The sequence below is a fragment of the Syngnathus typhle genome, linkage group LG2 (assembly GCF_033458585.1).
Source record: "Syngnathus typhle isolate RoL2023-S1 ecotype Sweden linkage group LG2, RoL_Styp_1.0, whole genome shotgun sequence".
Classification (NCBI taxonomy): Eukaryota; Metazoa; Chordata; class Actinopteri; order Syngnathiformes; family Syngnathidae; genus Syngnathus; species Syngnathus typhle.
The window spans coordinates 22,874,508-22,899,884 of record NC_083739.1 but is presented as its reverse complement, the minus strand read 5'-3'; the positions used below and the strand labels follow the sequence as shown (position 1 = coordinate 22,899,884).

General features: G+C 41.9%; 1 protein-coding gene across 1 annotated transcript; it reads right to left on the bottom strand.

The window, feature by feature from the left end:
* Positions 1–75: 75 nt before the first annotated feature.
* On the bottom strand, positions 76–16,556 carry kpnb3 (karyopherin (importin) beta 3). The gene is made up of 26 exons (XM_061272918.1): positions 16,396–16,556; positions 12,096–12,176; positions 11,578–11,770; positions 11,389–11,491; positions 10,934–11,030; positions 10,745–10,849; positions 8,775–8,897; positions 7,260–7,380; positions 7,063–7,150; positions 6,878–6,984; positions 6,651–6,775; positions 6,488–6,577; positions 6,242–6,415; positions 5,934–6,152; positions 5,776–5,859; positions 5,561–5,693; positions 5,368–5,489; positions 4,995–5,091; positions 4,688–4,860; positions 3,282–3,393; positions 3,146–3,201; positions 2,957–3,079; positions 2,661–2,880; positions 1,316–1,544; positions 1,090–1,231; positions 76–999 (listed from the first exon to the last, which is right to left on the bottom strand). The coding sequence occupies exons 1-26, from the start codon at positions 16,471–16,473 to the stop codon at positions 913–915; spliced, it is 3,282 nt and encodes a 1,093-aa protein (XP_061128902.1). The 5' UTR covers positions 16,474–16,556; the 3' UTR covers positions 76–912.
* Positions 16,557–25,377: the final 8,821 nt, after the last annotated feature.

Genomic DNA, 25,377 nt, shown 5'->3' with positions numbered 1-25,377 from the left:
AACCCACCTGATTAACTACAAAGAAAATATGTAACTACCCCAAGCCACATCATGCACAAAAGTTCAAATGAAAACTTTCAGAATTCTTGATGGAATTTTATTGTAGGTACTTTGTGAATTTCACCACATACCTGCAGGCTGTAAAGGGTTACACCATAAAGAGTTTGGTTGCACGCACAAATTCGCAACAAGCAGTTAGACTTCAACTTAGTTGGTATCGACCAACGACAGGTTGGGATTTCCCCCAACCCCACCCCTTCCAATGCTAAAAAAGTGGTGCTCTGACATTTGGGGCGGAGACGCAAATGACTTCTTCATCTGAACAGTAATTCGGAAGGCTATGGATAGAACAGGAAGCTGCTAAGTTGACACTGACTCCCCAAAGAAGTAAATTCACTATGTTCACTAGAAGAGTTAACCACTTAAAACATGCCATTACTGGTACTTTGGAAGCATCCTCTCTCACAGAGGTCTTCTCCCCAACATGTAATGAGGAACCAGAAAAGGGGAAGGAAGAAAAACAAAATTCACAGGCAACAGGCAGTGATTACCCAGTGTGCATTTTCAACTCACTGAGCTTTGCAGTCCAATAGAAAGTCCTGTCCCATATGCTACACTCCCCCTAAAGTGAGTACCCCCCCCGCCCTCTGATCATTATTAGTGAATTTGTGATGGGGCAACGCGTCTCTGGGCAGATGCATGTTAGACTTGAGGGAATGGTTGGAAATAAACACCTAGCTAGAGGAGATGAGACAATCAGTTCACGGCGTCAGGGTCCTCAATTTTCGCTCCAGTCAATTGAGGGCAGTATGTATAATAAGCTTGAAGCCAGCATCCAACACTGCAGATCAAGACGAGGAGTGTGTCAACTTTTCTTCAGGGGCTTTATGGGTGAGAGTATGACCAGGCAGCTCAGGCAGCATTCAGTAACTCTTGTATTGCTTTCTGTTGCGTCTCATTGAGCGCCGCTATACACTGGGACCACAATCCTCCCGACATCTGGGAACACAAAAACAATTAGTGGTCGTCATGCAGCGAGCGGTCAACGAGTTAACTCTGCCGCGTGACAATAGCAGAGGAGGAATTCACCTGTACTTGACGGACCACATTGGCCAGACGTTTACTGCAAGCATCTTCGCTCTTCACAGACTCGTTTGCTACTCCGTCAGCAATGATGGCAAAGAGTTTAGGTAGGTTGGAGTTGTCCGGTCCAAGGACAATAGGATTGTTACTGGGTAATGCAGAAATGAGAAAAGCATCACTTCAAGATGCCTGTTTCAGTCGTCACACGATTGCAGATTGAATACCATCATACCTTTCAATGAGATCACACAGGAATTCAAAGGTGTGGACAGCCTCCTCTTTATCTTCATTGAGAGGTAACCATCTGATCCAGTGGGGGAGAATTTCATTGACATTTGCACACTCGGGCCGGAACCTCATTACTTTTCCAACAGCCGAGATGCAGTTTTCTGTTGCGTTGACGTTCTCCTTTGAGCGAGAATCGGCTGCCTGGATGACATTGAAGAGCAAGGGGATGGCCTCTGGAACAGGAAAACATGGGACATGATGACATCTGCCGCCTCTCACGCGAAAAACCATCCTCAGACCAATGGGGTTTTTCCCCCCGCGGAGTACCAAAATGCAAATGGACACATTTGCAAAAGCACTTCCTTGCATTGGGCAACTTTAGAATACAGGGAGTCCTTACGTACTATACAAAGGACGAGTCACGCAGCAGCACAAAATATCTGATGGCAGTACTTATTTGATTAACTTGTTTTCACACAAATATTTACTCTACGAAGGAATTGTCATAATTACACAGAATCCTATTTTGCACTTAGGACACAATTTTGTAAACCGTAGTGTTCAACTGGGTCCAGGTTCTTGGTTTTACCCACATTACTCACTCTTTGTTTGATCTTCTGCCCTCTGGGAAGAGGTACAGGAGCCTGCGCTCCCGCAGCACCAGACTCAACAACAGCTTCATACTCCAGGCTGTTAGGATCCTGAACTCGCTTCCCCGTTCTGCGTAGCATCCTGTACTTTTACGCTATGCTTGCTGGCTCCGTTTTGCTCCTTTTATTTATTGTGTCATCTGTTTATTTATTCATCACTCTTACTATTTATTGTTTGAATTTTTGCCTTCTTGTTTTTATATTGTGTCGCTTACTTGTATTGCTATCGTGTAATATGTCTCGTCACCGTGGGATAGAGAAAACATAATTTCGGTCTCTTTGTGAGTTGTGACATGTGGAGAGATTGACAATAAAGCTGACTTTGACTTTTGACTTTGATTTTGACAGATTGAATCTTTTATTTGGATCCGCTCCTCCCCTGACTATGACTTCAATGATATTCCCAGCTTTTGCAGTGACAAATCGTGTTTACAATTGTCATTATGCACTGATGTGACAAACCCCCAAAGTTGTCATCTGGCAAATTTGTTCAACCCAATAAATATTGCTCTTTAACTCCACCATTGGTCCAAAATTATTCTGTTACGTTTGCATAGCAACCCACTGACACAGTCATTCAAGTGCACAGTGAAATGACGGGCCACACCATCTTTTTTTGCATAGATCTGCGTGACAAAAACTGTACCCCATAAAAATGCATACCACCTACACAAAAGGAATACAGGTTGTCAGCAGTACCTGTGCAGAACGTCCGGTAGTTCTCTCCTCCGTATTGTGCCATGACACCAACGCCGTAGGCGGCTGCCTGGCGAACTTCGGGGCTAGAGTCGCACAGAGACTGCAACATTGGTCGCAGGAAGTACTCTGCGTATTTGAAGGATGAAGGGCTGCAGTGCTCCACCACATCATCAAAAATGCACAGCCCCCACTGTCTGTCAGCCCATGGCCTATTTGGACACTGGAGCACAAAACAAAGTCAGGAATAACAGTGCAATAAATTCCTTCATTGGTGAGCCAAATGAATGAACACATACTATGAGCTGGACAATGAGCTGGAGCAGCTGTTCAAACCAAGGGAGCACCTTCTCCTTGTAACTGCTGAAAACAGAGTGCAGGACGTCCGACACCTTGGTCAGGATGTACACGTCGTTCTCATCCTGAGACACGAGCGAGGGGTTGTTAGGAGTGCATAGTGTTTCATGCAACATATGATTAACATTTACCTCATCTTGCAAGGTTTCCTCCACCTGCTCATCATAGTCTTCATCCTGCCTCTTAGCTGTAAGGACACACGTGGTGTGTCAAAATTAGGAATTTGTCCAAGGAGGCGACATGAAGTCTTTGCTTGTCAAGCCTCACCCTGCCTCAGCTCCTGGTTCTTAAAATGCTCTTCCAGTTTGCCTTTCAAAATGCCACCCAGCTCCTCAAAATGTTCATTGTTCAGACAGCCATCGCCCATCAGCTCGATGCACTAGGTGAGAAGAGACAGAAAACTGAGCGCATCGCCATTCCTTTAAGTACGGCTCAACGATTTCAAAAAAAATAATCTTATTGTACCCTCTTCCACATCTCAATATTGAGGTTTAATATGGGCTATTTTTTTTCAAGGTCCTCTTTCCATTTTTTTTAACCAATTTAAGCAACAAAGAAATTACAATATTAGTTATAATTCCGGGTATTCGCCGCTTTGCCATAGAGCAGGTTGTCCTGTTCCTGGAATTTTGCCTGTGCAACCACCACTCTGACCGAGTCGTGTCCGTGCGTGATACACTTCACCCTCTCACCTCCAGTGCCACTGACACCGGCTGGGTGTGAATGTTTGGTGGTGCTCATAAGAGCCGCTGGTGCATGCTGGTGGCCACGCTTCCGTCAGTCCGCCCAAGGGCAGCTGTGGCTACTTCGTAGTTTACCACCACCAGATTGGGAATGTGAGTGAATGAATAAGGAGTGTATCTACTGGAAAGAGTCTTTGAATGTCCGGAAAAGTGCTATGTTTAAGCTTGTACTAAATGGCTGTCACTTTAATTGGTTCATCAACTTTAGAGTTAAAATATACATGCAGATTTAAGTGTGCTATGACAAACTCTACCAAAGTGTAGCGTAAACATTGGTAAATTTTGCTAGCGTAAACATAGATCAGATTATACATACATAATGCAAACAAATCCAAGGCTCCATCACTGTTTCATGAAACAATGGTACAGTATGTAAACATGTGGACTGAACTCCTTAAGCATTTAACTCATCTAGAAATAAAATATACCTATGCCAAATGATCTAAAGAAATTACTTTTTTTTCTTTTGTAGCCTTTGTGAATTTTGCACATTGTACCGACTACACTGTGATATTGATTTGAATCAATTAATTGCTCAGTCCTACGCCAAATAAAAACAGCCTTTAAACCCCCGTAGTACCAAATGTTTCCAGTAGAGAATATATGTCTGTGAAACTGTCATGACTAACTAAGCTAAGCAGTTTGGTTGATGACCACACTGCTTTTCCCGTAAGCCCGTCCGTCTGAGATTTCCTACTGTATGTTAGCACTGAGCTAACAGCCTTTTTTGGACTAATGTTAATGGCAGTGATGCCGTGTTGAGTACTTTGGAGAGAAGAAAAAATGTACAACAAAGGGCACGAGGGAGAAAACACTTAGCTAGCAGGTTTCTGAATGGCAGGGAATCTGCTGAACTGAACACTTTGGGGAGGGCAAAACAAACAGCGCAGCACAACAGCAAGCATCTCTTGCAGTGAAATGACACGTTACCTTGGCAAAAGAGTGCATGATTTCTGACAGGACGTCCGAGTCCGGCTCCGTCCCGATGGCCTTGATTAGGGCGTCGCACATAAAGAGCCACATCTGAGTGAGGTACTCCGGTCCCCGAACCCGGGCGCATTCTAACAGCAGGGGCATGGACTCCGCTGCCGCCACTCGCACACGTGATAGAGTTAAGGAAATAACTCGTTAGTAAGCATTCATCTTTCTGGCTGGTAGAATTATTTGGTTACATTTTTCTTTTGAGAGGAGTTCATTCATCCTTGCAAAATATTCGATGAGTCAAAAACAAGGATATCATCGTGGAAGTAGAACTTGAGTAAAGGCACCATCAGTTTCACCACTTGTTCAGTGTACTCTACAAAGCCTTCCTTCAACTCTTTGGCATAACATACCTGAAACACAAATATTAGATGATCAATGGCAACATTTTTGATGTCTTGTAGTACTTGAACAAAAGTTTACGCTGTCTCTTTACAAAAATAAAAATGAATTTTATTGTGCTTGTATGTGACAGTCGCAAACAATTGTGTAGAAGGAAGATTACACGATTTAAAACCATAAAAATCTGAAAAAAATAGTCATAATTTTTTTCTCTCTTGTAATATATGATGATAATATGACAAAATGTTCAACAGGACGAAATATTTTTGCAAGTCGCAGATGCTTACCAGCATCTGGCAAGCGGTGGACTTCTCCTCCAGGCCTGCGGTCTTGATGCCAAAACTCTGCTGGTCTCCCAAGTTGACAAACTCCCAGCCGTCATCCTCTGATATATTCTCCATATCCTGGGCTATAAGAAACATTGCTTGCTGAAACATTATCAAAATAAAAGCCAACAGTGCAAGTACAAAACTAACTTACTGTCAAGCAGAGCCACTTCAGGTTTGATGGAGGCAGTCTTCAATAGAGGGCCCATCACCACTGGAAGGTACTGCTGAAAATCCTTCCCCAGGATCTTGCACATCCTGGCCCAGGCTGAGATCATGTACGAGATCTTTATTTGAAAAATAAAACAAAATGAGTTGCCAACCCACAAACGCCTTGAAATGGTTTCAAGTACCACCAAGCTTTCTCACTTGTGGATCGTCATCATCCAGGTCTTTAAAGTCAGTCTGGGTTTTGAGAAGCAGCTGCATGACAGCATAGGCATCTGGCATGAACTAACAAAAACAAAAAAAATTGGTTAGGACAACCAGAATGAGGGAGCATGCATCAGCAACTGCACTTGATGTACCTTCTCCTTGCCAACAGCGAGACCGATGAGGCTGATGCACTCGATGGTTTTGCCTCGAAGTAGCCGCAGCTCCTTCTGCACGGCAATTTCCACAATATGTTTGAGCGAGGGCATGAATGAGTCGTAGTATGGCACAAACTTCTCCTCTGCCGTGTCCGCCACGGACGCAATGGAGGTCACCACTTGCTCAAGGACCAGTTTGGTTCCCTTTTGGAATAACTAGGGTTGAGAAGGAAAGAAAGAACTCTGAAGAACTTGAAGCAACGCAGTGACTAAAATCGAAGATTTTAGTTTAGATGTCTGTCTACCTCTTGCAACTTGGCTACCATGATGAAATGGAGGTGCTTCACCAAGTTGTCAAGGGAAGGGATGAGCAGAGATTTGGGGCAGTCTTCTGTGAAATTAATGAGAGCCGCAGCAGCGTGCGCCTGCACTCGGGGGTTACTCTGGTCTTCCATGGTTTGAAGCAGTTTGGGGATCACCTGGACAGAAAGGAGGTCGTAGTACACAAACAAAACTTTCAACTGGACCGGCTAACTTTAATTGGACTTTACCTTATCGTGAAACTTCTTTTGGAAGGTCGGTGCAAAATCTGTAGCCATTTGTCCAATAGCGTTGCAGGCAGCATAGCGCACCCTCGGATGCTGAGGAGAATTGACTTTTGGTTGGTTTACCCCCGTTAATGAGCAGCATCGTTCAAAAAAGAAGAGTTCTTACTGGGTCAGCGCAATAGTGCAGCACAGAGATGACCGTCTCATTAAGGATGGCCTCCATCTGCTGGTGGCAGCCTTCGCCAATGGCCGACAACGCCATCAACCCAGCATGGCGATACTTCCAGTCGGCTGGAAACCAACAATAGCTTTATTTTACCTTCACCGCACTCAGGGGGAATGCATTCAACTACAAGTGCTATAGTTGCTGCCTGTCAATGTACATTTACTCACTGCTCTGCAGCATCTGCCTGATGTGTTGCTTGATCAGAGGCAAAATGATCTTTCCTCCCAGGCCACAAGCAATTCTGTCTAGAGCACTTTCTCCTGCTACTGCATTACTGTTTGGTGACAGAGGAAGCACCTCAGGTGACAGTGCTGCTTCAAGGTTTTCATTTGGGCAGCAGCATATAAATTACCTGTCAAAATCATCATCCTCCAGCTCATCAGCCAATGCCCAGTCCTCATCCTCCTCAAGGTCCACCATCATAGCCAGCATCTGGGGCACTAGACACACAGACCGATTTTTAATAACCTAGGGGTTCTCCAGAGTGTCTTCTGGTAACAATGCATCAGTAGCAAATCTGATAGCAGCAAATAATGAAGGATGACGCACCACTCTGAGCCACAATGGCGGTGTGTTTTCTCAACATGGCCGCTGCTGTCTCTGACAAGGTGACAATGACTTCCAATGCCAACTGTCTCTGCATGTTGGGTAAGTTGCCATCGGCGCAGAGCTGAAGAAACATGGCGCGTGTTGACATCAAAAGCATAGTATCCGGTCAACCAATATTTCGTTTGGCCGATATTTGCTATTTTTTAATTTATGCATCGGCAATATTTCTGTTTAGTAGCGCTGCTCTAAAGTCAGGCATGTCCGCTGGCAGCCCCCATGTAAATGCTGCAGTGGAACATGCAGTTCCTTCGTGAAGGACCCCAAACCAAAACGTTTGGAATATCGACTCAACGGGTAAGCCTTACATTCTGATACTTCAAAGTCCTACGGTCATACATTTACTGTATGATACTAGTAAACTATTAAGTGTTGCTTCAGTTAGTGACGGAAAAAAAACTAAGTGCACCGAACCTTCTGGAACTGGCAGCTATACCTGGTGTAAAGTTTGCTAACTTGCAGTTCGCTTGAAGGACTACAGTTGAAAGCTATCAAGAGTTCGCTTACTTAACATAATGTTATTAGTCCCAATGGTATAAGTTAAGTTTTATTTTTCCCCGAGTCTGAGAATTATAGTCTGTGCGTGAGGTGGAGTAGCGCTTACAAATGCTGCACTCCGCCCACACACCACTGGAGGAGAAAAGAACTGCATGACATTTTTTGAGGGAAACATGATAGTTGATGCAGACACTAGCCAGGTTTCCATCCAACGTATTTGCATTAATGAAATTCAGCGCTAGAATCTATTACGTACTGTGAGTAAAATTGGACTTAATTAGCGTAATAGTGATGTTTGACAGATGACGTCGCAGTTATATTCCTTATTAAACCTGTCTAACGTTAACAGTCAAATCAAAAATCACTCAGGGTTTAGAACTGCTTTTGCATATTATTGATTCTGAATGGTGTTTGATCTTTTACACTTCATTTTGAAAATACATTAGCTTGAAATTATTTAAAAAAATATATATACATTCTAATATTAGATTGTAAATGTGTATAAATATTGGAATTACAGACAGATTTGAAGATACTAGAAAGCTAACTAAGAATGTTTCCTCTGTTTAGTAATTGCAGTCCGGTGGCAAAACAACAAAAATCTACTAGTATGGCAGCATTTCACTGAGCCAACACCTGCAATGGACCGGTGAGCTCGGGAGCGGAAAAAGGTAAAACACAACCAATTTGTGGAGTCACCTAATGTGCCACCACCTCCAAACATACAAGGATGCACAGAAAGAAAAAGAGGAAGCAGGTGCCTCTACAGCCAAATTGGTCTTTAATATGCATATGTCGGATTTTTTTATATTTTGATAGTTTAATATTTATTCATAACATTTATTTTATTTACACGTCCTCTGACCTCTAAATATCGGCATCGGTTATAGAAAACCTCATGTCAGTCGACCCCTAATCCCGTGCAGTGCAAAATGAATGCTGCGTGGTTTCCCAACTCACCTTGAGGCAGAGTTGCAGAGTGGCCTCCAAGTTTGGTCTCAGATATTTAGGTGCCGTGTCGGCAATTTCCACCAAAGACTTGAGGACCGAGTCGTCTCCCTGGTAGCAGGACTCATTCACCGCCTGATCAGAACCAGCAATGGCAGGCATTAACCATGCAAATTCATGGTTTCCAAAATGCGCCGTTCCAATTTATTATAGGCAGCAGTGTTTTGATACATTTCGTAGGTTGCAAAGAACTGAAAATAATCTGCTTATTAAATTTGCAGCATTTGGTGGTAGGCTGTTGTAGCAATCAAAAGCAATTCAATACAGACCATCTTAACAGGTCAAGTTCCACCTTTCTTGCTCCCATTGAATTTGTGAGCAGCTTCTGCCTGAATTTCCTTTGCAGGGTGTCCAACCCAGCGGCGCCTGGAAAGCGGACTTTAAACCGATGATGATGAGGGTGTCAAACTAGCCTCCCACAGCTGTAGTTTGGATGTGAAGGGCCTCTCAAATCTTACAGATCTTTGCTTGAGGATGCGCCAACAGTTCTGAACGGGACTGAGGTCGGGCACACACACACTTGAGTTTTGAACCTTTGAAGCATACTTCTTAAGCAAAAGGGCTATGAGAGAAGGAGGCAGTAGTAAAAGACCAGTGAGGCAGTTCACATCCAGACAGCACCTCTGGAAGACTATTTTACATCCTTGAAAGAAATTCAAGCAGAAGCTCGCAAGTTCAGTCAAGATTCCCCCAATGCAATAGAAGCCTGGCAGGCCGCCATACTTTTGTACCACCACTACCCACCCCGGCCGGCCAGGCTTTGGGTGGTGTTGAGAACGTACCTAGTACCGTATTTTCCGCCCTAAAAGGCGCAGCTAAAAACCTAAATTTTTATCAAAAGTCAACAGTGCGCCTTATAGTCCGGTGCGCTTTATATATGGATCAAGTGATGAATTTGTTGATCCATACTGGTTGTACACAGTCCTCTGCCAAAATGTTTTAGTACGTTTTAGTACGACTAGTAAATTACAAGGTCGCATCGCTTCCCAGCATTACGGTAACTGTAGTCAGGGGGAGTCACCGAATAGCTGTTGTACCCGCGAGGCTATTTCATTTCAAAATAGGCTGCTCCGTTAATGTTTCGAGTAAATCTACGGATCGATATGGAAGGGAAACATAGGTAAGTAGTACCAATGCGTTAGATCGAACTTTAGTCAGTTCTGATCATTTTATAGGAGCTCGTTTGAGAGACGCGATTGTTTACACTTTGCTGAGGCTCATGGGAGATTGCGAGCTGAGGGTCATGGGTTTTTGCAGATGGCTAATGCTATAACGATAGCTGCTATACGCGCGAGGCTATTTCATGTCAAAATAGGCTGCTTTGTTCATGTTTCGAGTAAATCTACGGATCGATATGGAAGGGAAACATAGGTTAAGTAGTACCAATGCGTTAGATTGAACTATAGTCAGTTCCAATCATTTTATAGGAGATCGTTTGAGAAACGCGATTGTTTACAGAGGGCTCGTTGGTTATTGGCCAGTGGGTGCATACCGCAACCCTAGTCAACCTCAGTTTCTTGCAGTAAAGCTTCTATTTTATGCGCCTTATAGGCCGGTGCGCCTTATATATGGACAAAGTTTTAAATTGGGCCGTTAATTGAAGGTGCGCCTTATACCCTGGTGCACCTAATAGGGCGGAAAATACGGTATATCACAGGCAGAGAAAGCAGACATGCAACCAAATAAAACATTGATAAATGCTCCAAATATTGTTTGAATTCATTCTAACTCAAGTAAATTAAAGTAATTGTTTGAATTAAAAAGGTGAATTTGTTTCGCTGTGATTCATCATCCACTGCTTCTTACTGATGTTTTCCACCATGGTATCGTTTAAGGAAAATGTTGCGATTGTGACAACAATCCTTGCAAGTTCAAAATCCAGCCTAATAGATTTATGACGGAAGAATGGGCAAGAATCTTACGTTCAGGATGCCTGGCAGTAGGTCGGAGAAATGCTTAAGCAGGGCTGAGTTGCTTTCATTGGACAGGACAAAAGAGGATGCAGCCCGGGCGGCCAACGTACGGATCTGAAGGGTGCGGAATGCATAAGAAACTAATCACAAACGTTTCTAGCGTCAACTGATCCGACCCAAACTTTAGGCACGTTTTACCTGAGGGTTTGCTTGATCGTGCATGCACTGAACAAGCATGCGCTTGATAACGTCCATGTAATGCTGCTGCTGGTTGCCAAAGATTCCTGGGAAGTTCCTAGAAACAAGAAAGACAACCTTTTAGCCAGAAAAAATCTGAAGGATATCCACTAAAGCAAGGGTCGCAAACGCCAGTCATCGGGGGCCGTATTCCTACATGTTTTCCAAGTTTCCCTCGTTAAACACACCTGATTCAATTATCAGGCTCCTGCAGAACGTGAGGATGAACTGATCATTTGAATCAGGGGTGTTTAACGAGGGAAACTTGGAAAACATGTCGGAATGCGGGCCCCCGAGGACTGGAGTTTGAGACCCCTGCACTAAAGAAAAGGTTTCACTATTCAGAAAGATTTGGAATCCTGATCATCAACATCACACACAACTGCAGTGAATAGGACGACTAGAATGAATCTCACCAGAATATGTGTAAGGCTGCTTCTCGCAGGCCAACATTGTCTGAATTGACAGAGTCAAAAAGGAACTTGAGCACCTCTGGCCACTGGTTGTTCCCATCATCATCTAGAGTTCAAAATAAGAAATATTATATAAACCCTGTGATGGAAAGTTAACTCCTAATATGACATTGGAACAGATTCAAATATTACCAATGAGGTTGCGGGTGAGCTCTGCCGCGATGTCGCAGACCTTCCTGCGGATGTTTGGTGAAGTCTCCTGTTGGATGCTGGTCAGAAGTTCAGTTTTGATGGCTGTCTGCATGTCAACTGTGAGGCCGGGGTAAATCTCTTCAAAGGAGGATGACAGCAGCCGTCGCAGAAGCACCGCTGCCATCTGTCTGACCTGGTGGGTGGAGAACAAAAATACTATTCAACGACCCCCCATTTTTTGCCATAAACAACCATTTTGCAATCTGGGCAGCATCCTCCCCAGAAGGAGCGTTTCTCAGCCTTCTCCCATTTCAAAAACTAAAAATATCAGCTTGGAGGTAACGAGAAGGCGTCCTAGCGCAAGGACCAAGCAGCCGGTACTCACACACGTGCCCCAATACCAAAGCTATGACTCATAGCAAGCAGTTGTCATAGCCAAAATAAGAGGACTACATTTGTCAGGGCAATATTTAACATGTGCATGTTGGCTTCTTTGAAGTGTACAGATGTGCACGCACCTCCTCTGCAGCAGATGGATCTCTGATGGCCTGAAGAAGGAACGTGATCTTTGTTTGACCGGGGATAGTGTCATAGGTCTCCTGGAAATACAGAATAGACAGCGGTTAGAGGCTGGATTTTCAATACATGGGTCAAGTGACAATTCAGATTTTTTATTTTGTCCTTCAGCGGCACATTTGCGATAGGCACCATGGCAGTGTAACGGCAACAAATCAATTCAGATTGGAAATCTTCACAATGAGAATAAGCATCTTGGTTTGTGACCTGTACAACTCAATTGCGAAACAAGATTTTTTAAATGGGATTAAAAAAATAAATAAACCTGGTGGCAAAACTATAGATACCCTCAAAGTATTACTTTGTCACTGCAACTTCAGAGGACTCAATCTTTTGGGTTTCAGGATGTCACAATGTAAAATGGCAATACTTGACAACTGCTCTTTGCAAAAACACTGTCAGATTGTGAGGGGAGTCTCCTGTGAACAGACATCTTCAGATCTCCTGAAGACGTTTGATCCGACTCCCTTCTGGACATAAAACTCTGTGGCATAACAAACTGCATTTTGTATTTGCAGTACCCACAGTAGGGTAGGTCGCAGTAGCTACAAAGCAAGGACATGGCAAGATTGTTGTATTTGGCACCAGTGACTGCTAAGCAATTGAATAGACGGCAGGCTGAGACTTTTCCTCCTAGTTTGGACGTGAAGTAGGCCACAGCTCACCAAGGAGGAGGAGACGTATATTTGTATGTAAACTCAAATAATAAACTTGCAGTCACCGATCACAATTTTTCTGCCTCTAGACTTGTTAAACTTTAAAAAGACTGACCTGTCAATCCCCATTTTTTTAATTATGAAACGCATACCTTTAATGTTCCAATCTTGTTTTATTGTAAAGCACCAAACAATACCAATGAAACAACACAAACTGTTGTTTTAACTGCACGGAGTTGTAGTCCTCTACAAAAATTAAGTCTATTAGTAATGACCAGTGTTGGGACAAAGGGGGTTAGAAGTAACGATGTTACTAAAACCAGGATAGTTTCTCAGTAATGGATGATCTACTCAATTACTATCTTAATTGTTTTAACACAGTTACAGTTAATGTGGCTTTGTGACTTTGAGTGAGGAAGTTGGCAAAACTGGTATGTTTTTCAGCATTGGACTGTGAGAAGACAACACTGTTTACATTACCATATAGCAAATTGTCGCCCACTCCATGCTGTAACTCCCCCTCGCCCCCCCCCCCCCCCCTCATCAGAGGAGTTCTACCGTACAAAAACATGAAAAAGTGCACGCCCAGCTGATGTGAACAATTGTCTGGAAGGTGTGTGGGAATTCATTATTTATTCTCTACATATTTTACACTTTCATTCAATAAATATTACATTAAATTAAACACTGGTCTATGTTGTTCGACTTTATGCAACTGTATTGACATGCTCAAAAATCTGAATTCTTTTACATAATTGAAAGTTTTTACTTACTCTGCCTAGTAACTAGTTACATTTATGAAGGAGTAACTGAATTAGTTTTCTGGGAACGATAACTAGTCACTAATTACATTTTGGAAGCAATTTGCCCAACACTGGCGATGACTAATAAATCATAGCATAATAGGACAGAGGTTCTAAGACCTCTGCAAAGGAAGACAAGATTAGTGGACAAAAGTAGTTTTATTTTAAGAGTTTTATTCCAAGCAGTGTTACATTTGCACAAACATCTATTTTGCAATTAGGGCAAAAAAGAGTTTGTGACAAATGTAGCTCTGGGCTTGGGTGTTTTTCTTTGTAAGATAAGGCTTCCGTCTTGCCATCCTACCCCATAGCCCCGATGTACGAGAGATTGAAAAATGATGATGATAGAACTTTATTTAAAAACCACCAAAATACAGATAGGCGCGTATGTTTTACATACACAAGCGAGTTTGTGACTGATGATTCAAGAAGCGGTGGGAGCTGACTAACGATAGCTTGATGTTTTCGAAAGAAATGTCAGGCTTTCAAGAAAAAAAAAAATTGTAAAATGACCACAATGTCCCCCAATAAATAAAGTCGTACATAGGAGGTAATAGCCATCCATTTCTATCCTAGCTGTTATCGGGCAGTAGGCGGGTTGCCCTGAACTGGTTGCCAGCCAATCGCAGGGCACACACAGATGAACAACTACTCGCACTCACACACCTACGGGCAATTTGGAGTGGTCAATTGGCCTACCATGCATGTCTTTGGAATGTGGGAGGAAACCAGAGTACCCAGAGAAAACCCACATGGGCACGTGGAGAACATGCGAACTCCACACAGGGAGGGCCGGAGGTGAAACCGAACCCGCACCCTCTGAACTCTGACGCGAACGTGCTAACCAGTGCGTCATCGTACCACCCGTACAGGTCATATGTTGACAATAATTTGATGCTAGTAACCTCACAATCATCTTTCCACAAAACGCTGAGCCAGCAGTTTTGATTTGCAGTGGCAGGACAAATTTACCGTGCTCAAATATACTATGGAAGGAATGTTCTGTGAAAATATGTCAGATGCATTGTGCTAACCATGAGCCTTTCAGACGTAATCATTCAGACACACAAGACAGACTGCAGATGTGAAGAGGCCATTTTTGGCACTCAGTTTTCATTTATGATAAGCAGTTCAGAAATTGGATGGCTGGATGAAAAAAAAAATTATTTACTATCATGTCTATCAGAATATGAGTCTTAGTAAATGCATAGATTTTTTTTCTCTCAGAGCTGACAAAACTCCTTAGTACAGCTACACAACATTGGAACCACGCGTGACATGGGTGATTAATATTAACCCGATTAATAAATTCATACTATTGCATATGGATGTATTGCATATATTTGCAATTCGCATATTGCATGTGTCATTATCTCAATGAATATTTGTCTTCACGAAATATTGCGCAGCGGTGCCCCTTAACCTCAAACTGCTGCAATATAGTGATTCTAAGGCTAGACCAGGAGGCACTGGACTAAAAGGTTCACATGAGAATCTCTTATGGAAGGTAAAATGTGGAGTTTGAAACAATGACCTGATATATGTTCAACTACAGTTATAACTTGACAAACAATACACTTATGTTATTTGTTTAACACCAGCGCTCCTATATTTCTATTTTATATTTTAGTAATATAAAGAATAATATATTCAATCACAATTATTGGGGGTGGGTCAGAGGGGTCAAAATCTTTCTGCCTTACCCAAGATTGTCGATTACAATGAAACATAATGACTTCAATGTATGCCCCAGCCTCTGTGAATGTCCGATAATCATCAGGGGACTAACATGGGTAGCCCTCCCGAAATAAACTGATTGTACGTCCAGCTAATATGTTCAATTTAAGTATAATTGAGGTTGCAATCATTCGCACGGAAGTAGAGAGTTCGCGCTTTAAATACGTCGGATTGCGGATTACTGATGGTTAAAAAGGCACAAATATCTTTTAGAAACTGTTGGATACTGCAGAGGTCCAGGACAATCCTCGTAATAGCAAAGCTTTGGCGCGACAAGCGGGTCGTCATTGTGCACCAAGACGACAGCTCGACTCAAACAAGTCAGTCGAGAATCGAGATAATATCATAAAAGATGGCAGGTGGATGATTAGAGTTTGAGTCCCAATTGTGTCATAACAGAGTGTCTCTTAGTTACATTAAGCAAGAAAAGTACAATGTTATTCAGCAGTTGCGCGCGCACATTAGCGCACCCTAAAATAGGGCCGTTCATTTATGTTGCTTGTGACACAGCGCGACCCTTGCTTCCGCATCAATAATTTGACAGTACAACAAATGACTAACACTCGCTAATCGGTGCTAATTTCCAATCCCTGCTACATTAGCCACCGGGAACTAGCTTGCGTTATGTAGCGCCATGCTACTTCCTGAACACTAGGGTTAGCTCGACGCCCAGCTATCGCACCAGCTGACGATTTGATATGCCACCAATACCAATACCACCGGGACATTTTACACTCAATATACGCGACTGGCAACGACGCAAACCGCGTGTGGGTGCGTGCAACACTGCGAATGTCACGAAGATGATTCCTGTTTCAGAGTTCACTCGTGCCCACCAAAACTACGCACTACGGTCCGACAAGTTAGCATTGTAGCGTTAGCTGACCACTAACCAATGCTGGATCCCATTGCACGTGGGCTACCGAACTTGACGCGCGGCTACACATAGCACTAGCAGGGCGGTTAGCTTCGGCTACAGAAGACGCGCCACTTTGCTACACCTTCCTTTGACAGGCGTGAAACTAATGGAACCGTTGAATCCTTACCTCTGATTGTTTCCTGACATTGTTGTCAGGGCTCATCAGGTTACCCAGCAGGAGGTAGAATTGCTGCTGTTCCGCCATTGCAGAGATCCAGAAAGACCAGCCGGGTGGAGACGCGGCGACTTGAGGCCCGCAGTCCCAGCTTCTGTGGCACGACGGCGTTAGCCTCCTATTGGTTTATTTTGGCAAATGTTCTTAAAAGCCATTGGTCATTGGATGGCCCGTAGACGCGCGCCATTGGCTCAAATGATTTCTGTTCGTCTATTGGACGGACTGGCCGTCGAAAAGTGAGTGTCTCCAATAAGTGCATCAAATCGCGGGAAAACGCTCATTAGAATATGAATAAGAAAACAAAAAAAGCGCTACTTGTGTGCGTGTAAGTTTCACAAAAACAGACAAACAAACAAACAAACAAACAAATCAGCAATGAACACATCAGTGTGTGTGTATGTGACATAGTGAACAAAAGTCGTAACTAAGAAATCCCCACGCAGTACCTTTGATTCAGTACGTATTTTTAAATGGTAATTTGACTAGTATTATTGGAGTATAACAGAAAATTGGGGTGAAACAAGAATTTAATAACAATAAAATGTGGGTTCCTTTCCATCTTTCAAGAGAGGAAAACATTTAAACGCAAAAAATATTCAAACTATGATATTCCAGCAACATAAAACGTGCATGGTGACAAATGACAATCACAAATTATTCTATGACTTTTTCTTATTAAACAGTCCCTGATAAGTATTGCCACTTATACATTTTCTAGAAATAAAATTAACCTGACTTTGTTAAAATGACCCTGGTTAGCAGGTCCGCCTCACAGTTTAGAGGTGTAGGGTTTGAATCCAGCTCTGGCCTTGGAGTTTGCTTGTTCTCCCCATGCCTGTGTGGGTTTTCACCAGGTACTTCTATATCCTCCCACATTCCAAAAGTTGAACGGGCACTCTAAATGGTGTTTGTCTAACCCTGCGATCGGCTGGCGACCAGTATAGGGTTACTCCCCCTATCCTCGTGAGGATAAGCGGTTCGGATGATGAAAGGATGACATAATTAATCCATTGGTTTTAAAAATGGCTCATGTGAAAATAATGTTTAATGCACTAAAATAAATTTGCTTTATTGTAGAAATATTGATCATTTAATGAACATAGAACGGTCAATAAACGTATTGTCACCTACAGACAGTAATGTGAAAACTGAACAAATGTACTAAATACAAAAATATGTTACATAACATCAGCAAATTAAGGTACTTCTTGTGTGACTTTTGTGAGCTTGAGGACTGAATCTCCCAATTTATTGATTAAGTAATCAAGAATAGCAAAGCAAATCATTTTACAAGGCTCCCAGGGTTCATCAAGATTGTTTAGGTCGTCTGTCTGGTGACTGGGCCGGCCAGTCCTTGAGCTGATCCTTTTCGTGTTAAGGAACCTTTATGTAGAGATGAATGAATGTAATGGAGCACCATCCTGCGGCAAAATTTGATGCCTTACTTCTTGATATTTTAGTTTACTGATATTGCCTTCCGCCCTGCAAATCTCTCGTACGCCTGCGTACCAGATGTAACCCCTGTCCATGATTATCCCGCCACCAAACGTAACTGTTCCCTCTGTGAATCTTCTATCCATCCGGGTCTAAGGTGACAAAAATGCAGTGGAAAAGAGGCTGGCCTTGGATTTTCAAACCAACAAATATAGTCCTCCCAAGCAGTTGTCTTGCGGGGTCTGGCCTTGTCACAAACCTCTCCAATCTTTTCTAATCCTTTTCTTATTGTTTGTACTTGATACTGAAGTTGATGGTCTTAAGCCTCTTGATAATCAACACTTAGGTAACAGGGTCCATCTTTAGAGATGTTGTCAGAGGACAAGTTGCAGACAGTTGATATGAAGGTCTGGTGTGCTGGGGCTTTTTTGTACACGCCCACAATTTGATCAAATATTTATGACAGATGAGGCTGTAATCTAGGATTGTGTGCCTCTTTTGACAAGGCGACAAAATTTGTCTTCACAAAACCCGGCTCATTCATTTGGATTAAAACCCTGATTGGGATACAAATGCTTCATGTACACTCCCCAGTCGGAATATTCTGATCCAATTAAACCCAATCCGATCAAGATTTTCTTTCAAATGAGACGGGTGGTTTGTGTCGATTGGTAATCCGATCAGATAGTAGAAGCAGAGCCAGTGTAAAACATAGCAGGTGCAAGATTTCTCCTCCTGGAGGATGCATTCCATGGAAAATGGGAAAAATTCATTCAAAGTAAAAATGGACGGAGTGATGTTTTGTTGACACGGAAGGTTTTTTTTGGGGGGGGGTCGCACGCCACCATATGCAGGAATCAGACTCATGGTGCCTGCACACAAAACAGGCGTGTGTACCACTACACCATCAGCGACCCCAATGGTGACATAGAAGTTGCTACGGCTTCTTCTTCTACTATTACGGTGCAATTATTTCCGGTATATTTCAATGTGCGCACGCCAAAATTACTTTTTCCGACCAATCCTAATCCGAACAATAATTATAGAGTCCATGAAAACAGTGCATGCAATTATAATTTTAATCCGAATTTTGATTGGATTGAAGAAGTGGGATTTATCAAGGTGTGAACATTAGAAGGCTTTTCAGCAGTGTTTGTTTTAAACAACAACAACAACAAAACATTAGAAACATGTTGACAATACAATATTTTTAGAGGAATATTGTAAATCACATAAAACACTGTACCTGCAATTATTTTATTTTTTTTACTACTTACTTTTATCGCTCTATGCCCTGGGTGATTTCTTGTTAAGTGACAATTTGTTCCACATGTAGTCGGACTGTGTTCTACACTCTTTCATCTATCCCTTTATATTTACCTTGATGTACATGTATTTTATTTTTTTGTTTTATACAGGACTGTCTCAGAAAATTAGAATATTGTAATAAAGTTCTTTATTTTCTGCAATGCAATTAAAAAACAAATAGTCATGCATTCTGGATTCATTACAAACTGATTGATTGATTGATTGATTGATCCATTGATTGAATATTTATTGATCCCCAGGGGTGGGGAAATTCAGGCCCCTGCAGTATCCATACTACAGAGTGGGTATACAAAAGACACACAGATGGCATGAGCGCAACTCAATAGGCTCTCATAAGGCTGCGACACAACGGCGCCACAAAGAAAGTCAGAAAGTGCTCAAGATAAAAGTCATCAAAGCAAATCAAAGCTAAAAGACAAAGGAAAGCATGGCGAAAGTCGTTGGTTCCGACGAGCACGAGGGAGCGGATTCCCCACTGGGGTTGCGGCTGCAAGGCCCAGGCGAGGGACCCGGTCATCACTGGCCGGATAACCAGGAAGCCGTCGTAGAGTTATGCCGGCCTCGACCGATGATCCCGGTCCCAGGAATAAATAAATAAATAAAATATCCGATCCGAAGAGATACCGAGGTGCGGTAGAAGGCACCAGCATCGCCGAATGGACAAAAAGACAGAAAGAAAAAGGAGAAAAGAAGAAAATAAAGAGGAAAAGAGAGAACACTGCTGGGAGGCAGCCACTCACGGCGCCATACCAATAAAAACAAACAAACAAAAAAACCTGAAGTATTGCAAGCGGTTTATTATTTCAATATCCTATCTCAAAATATTAGAATATTTCCTCGGACCAAGTAAAAAAAAAAAGATTTATAACAGCAAAACAAAATCTAACATTTGAAAATGCCCATTAATGCACTCAGTACTTGGTTGGGAACCTTTTTGCACGGACTACTGCAACCAATGCGGCGTAGCATGGAGGCAATCAGCCTGTGGCATTGCTGAGGTGTTATGGATGCTTCAATAGTGGCCTTTGGCTCATTTACATTGCTGGGGCTTGTGTCTTTCAGCTTCTTCTTCACAATACCCCACAAATTATCTTTCGCCATGCTAGCCCCGTCCGTGGTAACCATCTGCATTTTTTCCTTTGTCTTTTAGCTTTGATTTGCTTTGATGACTTTTATCTTGAGCACTTTCTGACTTTCTTTGTGGCGCCGTTGTGTCGCAGCCTTATGAGAGCCTATTGAGTTGCGCTCATGCCATCTGTGTGTCTTTTGTATACCCACTCTGTAGTATGGATACTGCAGGGGCCTGAATTTCCCCACCCCTGGGGATCAATAAATATTCAATCAATCAATCAATCAATCAATCAATCAATCAATCAATCAATCAATCAATCAATCAATCAATCAATCAATCAATCAGTTTGTAATGAATCCAGAATGCATGACTATTTGTTATTTAATTGCATTGCAGAAAATAAAGAACTTTATTACAATATTCTAATTCTCTGAGACAGTCCTGTATAAAACAAAAAAATAAAATACATGTACATCAAGGTAAATATAAAGGGATAGATGAAAGAGTGTAGAACACAGTCCGACTACATGTGGAACAAATTGTCACTTAACAAGAAATCACCCAGGGCATAGAGCGATAAAAGTAAGTAGTAAAAAAATAATAATAATTGCAGGTACAGTGTTTTATGTGATTTACAATATTCCTCTAACAATCATGTATTTTCTATCACAAAATACTACGGAATATTGTATTGTCAACATGTTTCTAATGTTTTGTTGTTGTTGTTTAAAACAAACACTGCTGAAAAGCCTTCTAATGTTCACACCTTGATAAATCCCACTTCTTCAATCCAATCAAAATTCGGATTAAAATTATAATTGCATGCACTGTTTTCATGGACTGTTTCCACCTTCTTGGCAAGGTTACCCTTGAAAAGTATACCTCGGTTTTATTTTCTGACGAAATAAATGTTTTGATCTTAGAATGGTGTGGGCGGTTATTTATGGCAACTTGAAATGCCAGTTGGATGTTTCCAACTTTGACCAGCAGGTGGCAACCTAACAGAAAAGACGGAGCCACCAAAAATAGATGTGTTGGCCATGAGTTTTGGTGAATCTACTGGTAGCAAAAGCCCTTTCACTGGAAATACATTTACTTTAAATAAATAAATAAATAAATAAATAAATAAATAAATAAATAAATAAATAAATAAATAAATAAATAAATAAATAAATAAATAAATAAATAAATAAATAAATAAATAAATAAATAAATAAATAAATAAATAAATAAATAAAGCTGGTCTGCACATTAAATTCCTGACTTCTTTCATTAATCTATATGGTAGTCATAGTGACAGGAAAAATAACCACATTACATATTGAAAGGTTGTTTTTAATCCAACGCTTGTTTTCTCATAGTTTTAACATGTGAATTGTCTAATGATGATAATTAACATATATGTGTGATTTTATATTAGGCGGCTCGGTGTCGCACTGGGTAGCACGTCCGCCTCACAATTAGGAGGGTGCGGGTTCGATTTCACCTCCGGCTCTCCCTGTGCGGAGTTTGCATGTTCTACCTGGGCCCGTGTGGGGTTTCTCCCATATCCCAAAAACATGCTTGGTAGGCCGATCGAAGACTCCTAATTGTCCCCAGGCCGAGTACAAATGGTTGTTTGTCTCTGTGTGCCCTGCGATTGGCTGGCAGCCAGTTCAGGGTATCCCCCGCCTACTGCCCGATGACGGCTGAGACAGGCTCCAGCACACCTGCGACCCCTGTGTGGTCTAAGCAGTTCAGAAAATTGATGGATTTTGGATTAGATTGATTTTTTTTAATAGCCGAAGCAGGTAATTTTCAAGATGGCACAATACACAATTAACACATTCTCCACCATATTGATGCAGCTGCCATCAAACTATTATCTTAAATGAAAGCCATGAATTGGGAATATTTTGCTTTTTCCAATTCTTTGCCATGGCAAGAAACAGGATCACCATTTTAAAGTTAGAAATAGAGTCACTACTTTGAGTTTGTGGCAGCTAAAAATAATAATGGTATGTTGCATACTCTGTGCAACGTGTGGCAAAGTGCATAAGATGCCTAAATGTCATCATTATATTAAGGAGATGAGTTAAACACACAGAAGATGGCAAGCGTACCTGTCAACTTTGGGTTGTGAAATATAGGGGGAAAGATTTTTCATCAGCATATCGCCTCAATGTGTCTTTGCCAAGTTTCTTGCCTGATGTTTATTACATGAAGGAAATGTATGCATACAGAGCTGTTTGCTCGATATTCAGTAAATAGCTCTATCTACCATTGAAAACAGTGGATGATAAGCACTTTTATGTTATGAAATTACGACCAGATAAGGTTAAATAATCTGGTTACGCTGCAATGCCCTTACTATGCAGTATTTATCACACACCAAATTAAAGTGTGTGCCACTGACTGTTCAGAGTTTCATCTTATTGGAAATGAATAAATAACAGCATACAATATTTTGAACAAAGTGCAAAAGAGCTGCCTCGTGGCAAACCCATTGGTTGGTTATAGCACAAAAAGTACCAGGGCAGTCATTTTGACTCAGCTACATGTTGGGAACTAAGTTGTAGATAGGCTGAAAGAAACTACACGCAGTTACTCTATGGTGGCCAAGCTTGGATGCAGCAATAGAAGAGAATGCAGAGAATGCCAGAAATGGAGAAACCTCCCAAAGCAGGCAACTTTCCATCCATTGGACTAAGGTGGCAAAGACTCCATGTTGATTTTGTTGGACCACTGGAAAACCACATGGCCAGAAGTAGCCTCGGTGTCATGAAAACCAACTATTCGGAGAGAACCATCAAAGAGCTAAGGTCTACCTTCAGCAGTTTTGAAATTCCTCAACAAGTTATCAGTGATATTGGCCCACGGCTGGTGTCAGAAAAGTTCAGAACATTCATGCAAGTGAATGGTATTCAGCACATCAAGTCTGCGCCGTATCATCCTGCTACAAATGGTCTGGCAGAAAGAGTTATCCAAACTATGAAACAGTTCTACAATAATTTAAAGGGATTTAAGCATGCCCTTGCCATATTAATGAATTAAATACCATACGATAACATCTACCACACAGAATCCGTTAGCCTGCGCCCTGATTGAATACACCCAAAATTGCATTCTAATCCTGTGCCAATAATGAGGTGTGGTTCCAGCAAGCAATACATTTAGACAACTTTCAGTCAGTATTAAATAGTCAGGTGCATCAGGCGCATGTCAAAGGAAAACACCTTCGGTATGCCAGCAACCGCAGAGCGGTTGCCAAATCCCCAAAGAGGCAAAACGATGCTTGTACTGGCACAAAAATTAGGACGCGTCAGTTTGTGCGCTCAAGTGCAGCTTTGCCTAAAAAGTGTGAATCCTAAAAATACTGATGATCTTGTTTAATTTTACTCATAAATGTCATTGTGAAATCTGGGCCTGTTTAATTGAACACAAAGTTGTCATACTGGCAGGAGATTATGACTTCCGCTGTTGTATGAGTGGCAAGAGGTTTATTGTACCTCTTGCCATCAAATAGAAAAGCATTTAATTGTCCTGCCTGTTACAATACAACACTAGCACAGATGACCAATGATACATTTGTGATTAATGAATATTAATATGGGCAAATAAAGCAAAACTGGATCATTTTCTTTGGAACTCGGTCTTGATGAACTCTCATGACACGCGGGCTTAGTCCACCATGCGCTGCGCAATCTGTGCCTTTCCTCTCACATTTCTACTCCTCCACACAAGTACATATACATGATGGTTTCTTATTGCACCCCCACAGTTGGATAGTGTTCATATCAACCTAGCCCCCAGAATTTCTCTCTGCAGTCAACCTTGATCATTTATTTGTCTAACCATCTATTTGTGTGTGCGACCTCGTCATAGGCAACTACTTTTCAGTGATTGGAGAGGCAACACCGCCAAGCTTGTGAAGGCATCTTTTTTTATGAAGCGTTTTGAGTCAATATTTCCTGGTGACACGCAGGCTTGTTTCACAGTGGAGTGCTATGTGCTGCACAAGGCTGCCATTGAAGTTCATTATGTGAGGGGTGGGGGCGTAGGGGCTATGGAGCAGGCTAACCACTGTGGGACTCCTTTGCTGCTGCTGGTTGTGGCTTCATGAAGATAAATAAACCAAAATGATGCTTGTTAATAAAGGTCACAAATGTTACAAGGTGTCTGCTATGACAAATTATAGTTCTTGATTACTCTTCACATTCAGCAGTAGTCTCAACTGTGTTTGCATTTAAAAAAAGTAAGTGTAGCCACATCTGATCAACACTCACCAGCCACAATATGAGATACACCAGTACAGTCGTGAACAATTGCGAATGTTTTCAAAAGCAACAAACATTGCGTTGGCGTTCGTTCAAGGTCGCAAATGTTTGCCAGCAGTTTTAGTAATCTTTCTTTTCGCAAGGGAACTTTGAACGCTCAAAATTCCCTTGCAACAAGAAAAGTTCAGGCAAACGTCTGCGAAGCGTTTGGCGACCATTTGCCACCTTGAACAAACCCTGCAACATTCACTGCCTTCAAAAACACTCTTGATTGTTTTTCCGCCAGTGGGATAGGAGTTTATGGATAGATAAAGGCTGTAGATCACCTTATTCCTTTAAAAAGATACTCTGCCTTGAATAGGAAAACAAATATTAACTTGGCAATATATTTTACAAGCTTCAAACTACAAATCATTGCTTATTTCATAACTCTGATTGTGTCAGTATACACAGACCATAATCTTTACAAAGAAAAGATATGGCACGAGGATATTTCTTTTCCAACTAGCAATTATTGCATCATTTTAGATTGGGTTATAGTAAATAGACTATAAAATAAACTAAGTTACTCACTAAGAGAAACACAATACATGCAAATACCTAACATCCTTTATTGGCATATTGCCTGTATTAGCTTACTATTTTATTTTGTGTTGGCTTGTATATTGTTACCATTATTGAATCGCATGTTGCCGTTGCAGACATCGGGTATTAGTGTTGCACATGGCTGAGCTTCAGGCTTCTAATCAAGGTTCCAGCACCCTGTGTTGAGTTTGCAAGTTCTTCCTGTGGTTGTCCCCATGAGGCTGTCTGTCATGGTTGCATTTCACTCTTCCCACTACA

What these genes read in the sequence shown, in the direction of transcription:
- kpnb3 (XM_061272918.1), bottom strand. Translation starts at nt 16,473, where the DNA reads ATGGCGGAACAGCAGCAATTCTACCTCCTGCTGGGTAACCTGATGAGC. An exon ending in AAAAGAAGTTTCACGATAAG is followed by an intron (nt 6,416 to 6,487) that starts GTAAAGTCCAAT and finishes CTTTCTGTCCAG; the next exon opens with GTGATCCCCAAACTGCTTCA. An exon ending in CTACCGGACGTTCTGCACAG is followed by an intron (nt 1,545 to 2,660) that starts GTACTGCTGACA and finishes TTCCTGTTCCAG; the next exon opens with AGGCCATCCCCTTGCTCTTC.